This window comes from Carlito syrichta, unplaced genomic scaffold, assembly GCF_000164805.1.
Source record: "Carlito syrichta isolate Samal-C Ts95f unplaced genomic scaffold, Tarsius_syrichta-2.0.1 Scaffold308976, whole genome shotgun sequence".
NCBI classification, from domain to species: domain Eukaryota; kingdom Metazoa; phylum Chordata; class Mammalia; order Primates; family Tarsiidae; genus Carlito; species Carlito syrichta.
Genome location: NW_007253072.1, coordinates 856,795 through 858,161, shown reverse-complemented (window position 1 = coordinate 858,161; position 1,367 = coordinate 856,795). Strand labels below are relative to the sequence as shown.

Below are 1,367 nucleotides of genomic sequence, written 5' to 3'. Positions count from 1 at the left end.
GCCCTGCCCTCGGGGGCGCTCAGCAAGTCAGCTCCGGGGTCCTTCTGGCACATCCAGGCCGACCATGCTTACCAGGTACAGGTGGGGGCGCTCCGGAGGCCTGGGCCACCTGACTTGTCACTGGTTGGCCCCATCGCCCGCTGCTGACAATCCTTTGGCCAGATGGCCCATCTCTGAATTCTACAAAGAGGGAAAAGGAAACTGATTTCACAGTCAATAGATGTAGGAATTCCTGGCGTTCCACACGGGTCGCCGTCCTGAGTGGTGACCAGAGATCTAGCTGAGTCCCTCAGTCACCAGGGCGATAGGTTTGGGCCGCGAACGCAATCACACTGGTGGCTCTCAAGGGGGTGGCGCAGGGTAGTTGGGCTTCCCAGAGCAAATCTCTGGGCCTTAGGATGGTGTTACATCAACAAACGGTCCAGCAGCTGTGTTTTCGAACACCTACTCTGTGTCAGGCATTGGGCTAAGTAAGCTTTTTGGGTAGAACCAGACATAGTTCCTGCCCTTATGGAGTGCGGGGGTTAGGTGGAGAGAGAAGTGAGTATGTTCCTGTGGTTAATTATAGGAGCTAGTCAAAGTGCTATTCACGAGAGGCATGAGGCATGAGAAAGAACTGTGGGTACAGGAGAAACCACGTTATTATGCCTGTGTGGTTGGGAAGGTTGCCACGGAGGAGGTGACATTTAAGATGGCCTTCACTGCACATAGTAATTCTCAGGGAATGTACAGCTTGCTGTGCGTCAGTTTTATTATTATTATATTTTGATTCAGGAGTCTCACTGGAGACCAGGCTGGAGTACAGCGACATGATCATGACTCACTGCAGCCTCAGCCTCTTGGGCTTAGGCAATTCTTCTGCCTCAGCTTCCTGAGTAGCTGGGACTGCAGGTGCATGCCACCACGCCCAGCTAATTTTCTACATTTTTGTAGAGACGGAGTCTCAGTATATTATCCAGGCTGGTCTTGAACTCCTGGGCTCAAGCAGTTCTCCCTCTTCGGCTTCCCAAAGTACTGGGATCTCAGGCACGAGCTATCGTGCCTGACCAGTTTGTCTTAAAATCCTTTTGTGGGTCGGGTATGGTAGCTCAAGCCTGTTATCCCAGCACTTTGGGAGGCTGAGGCGAGAGGATTGCCTGAGCTTACAGGTTCGAGACCAGCCTGGGCAACTTGGTGAGACCTCATCTCTACAATAAATTAAAAAATCAGCCAGACATGGTAGCGCGTGCCTGTAATTCCAGCTACTAGGAAGACTGAGGCTGAAGGATCGCCGGAGCCCAGCAGGTCGAGGCTGCAGTGGCCAGGAGCAGCCACTGCACTCCAGTCTGGGCGACAGAGTGAGACTCCAACTCAAAAAAAAAAAAAAA

General features: G+C 52.4%; 1 protein-coding gene across 1 annotated transcript in view; it reads left to right on the top strand.

The window, feature by feature from the left end:
• The window catches only part of ZNF395 (zinc finger protein 395), a 14,225-nt gene that overhangs the window by 9,594 nt on the left and 3,264 nt on the right, over window positions 1-1,367 (top strand). The window contains exon 7 of the mRNA XM_021716823.1: window positions 3-75. Within this exon, the coding sequence (XP_021572498.1) occupies window positions 3-75 (73 nt within the window). The remainder of the gene's footprint in view (window positions 1-2; window positions 76-1,367) is intronic.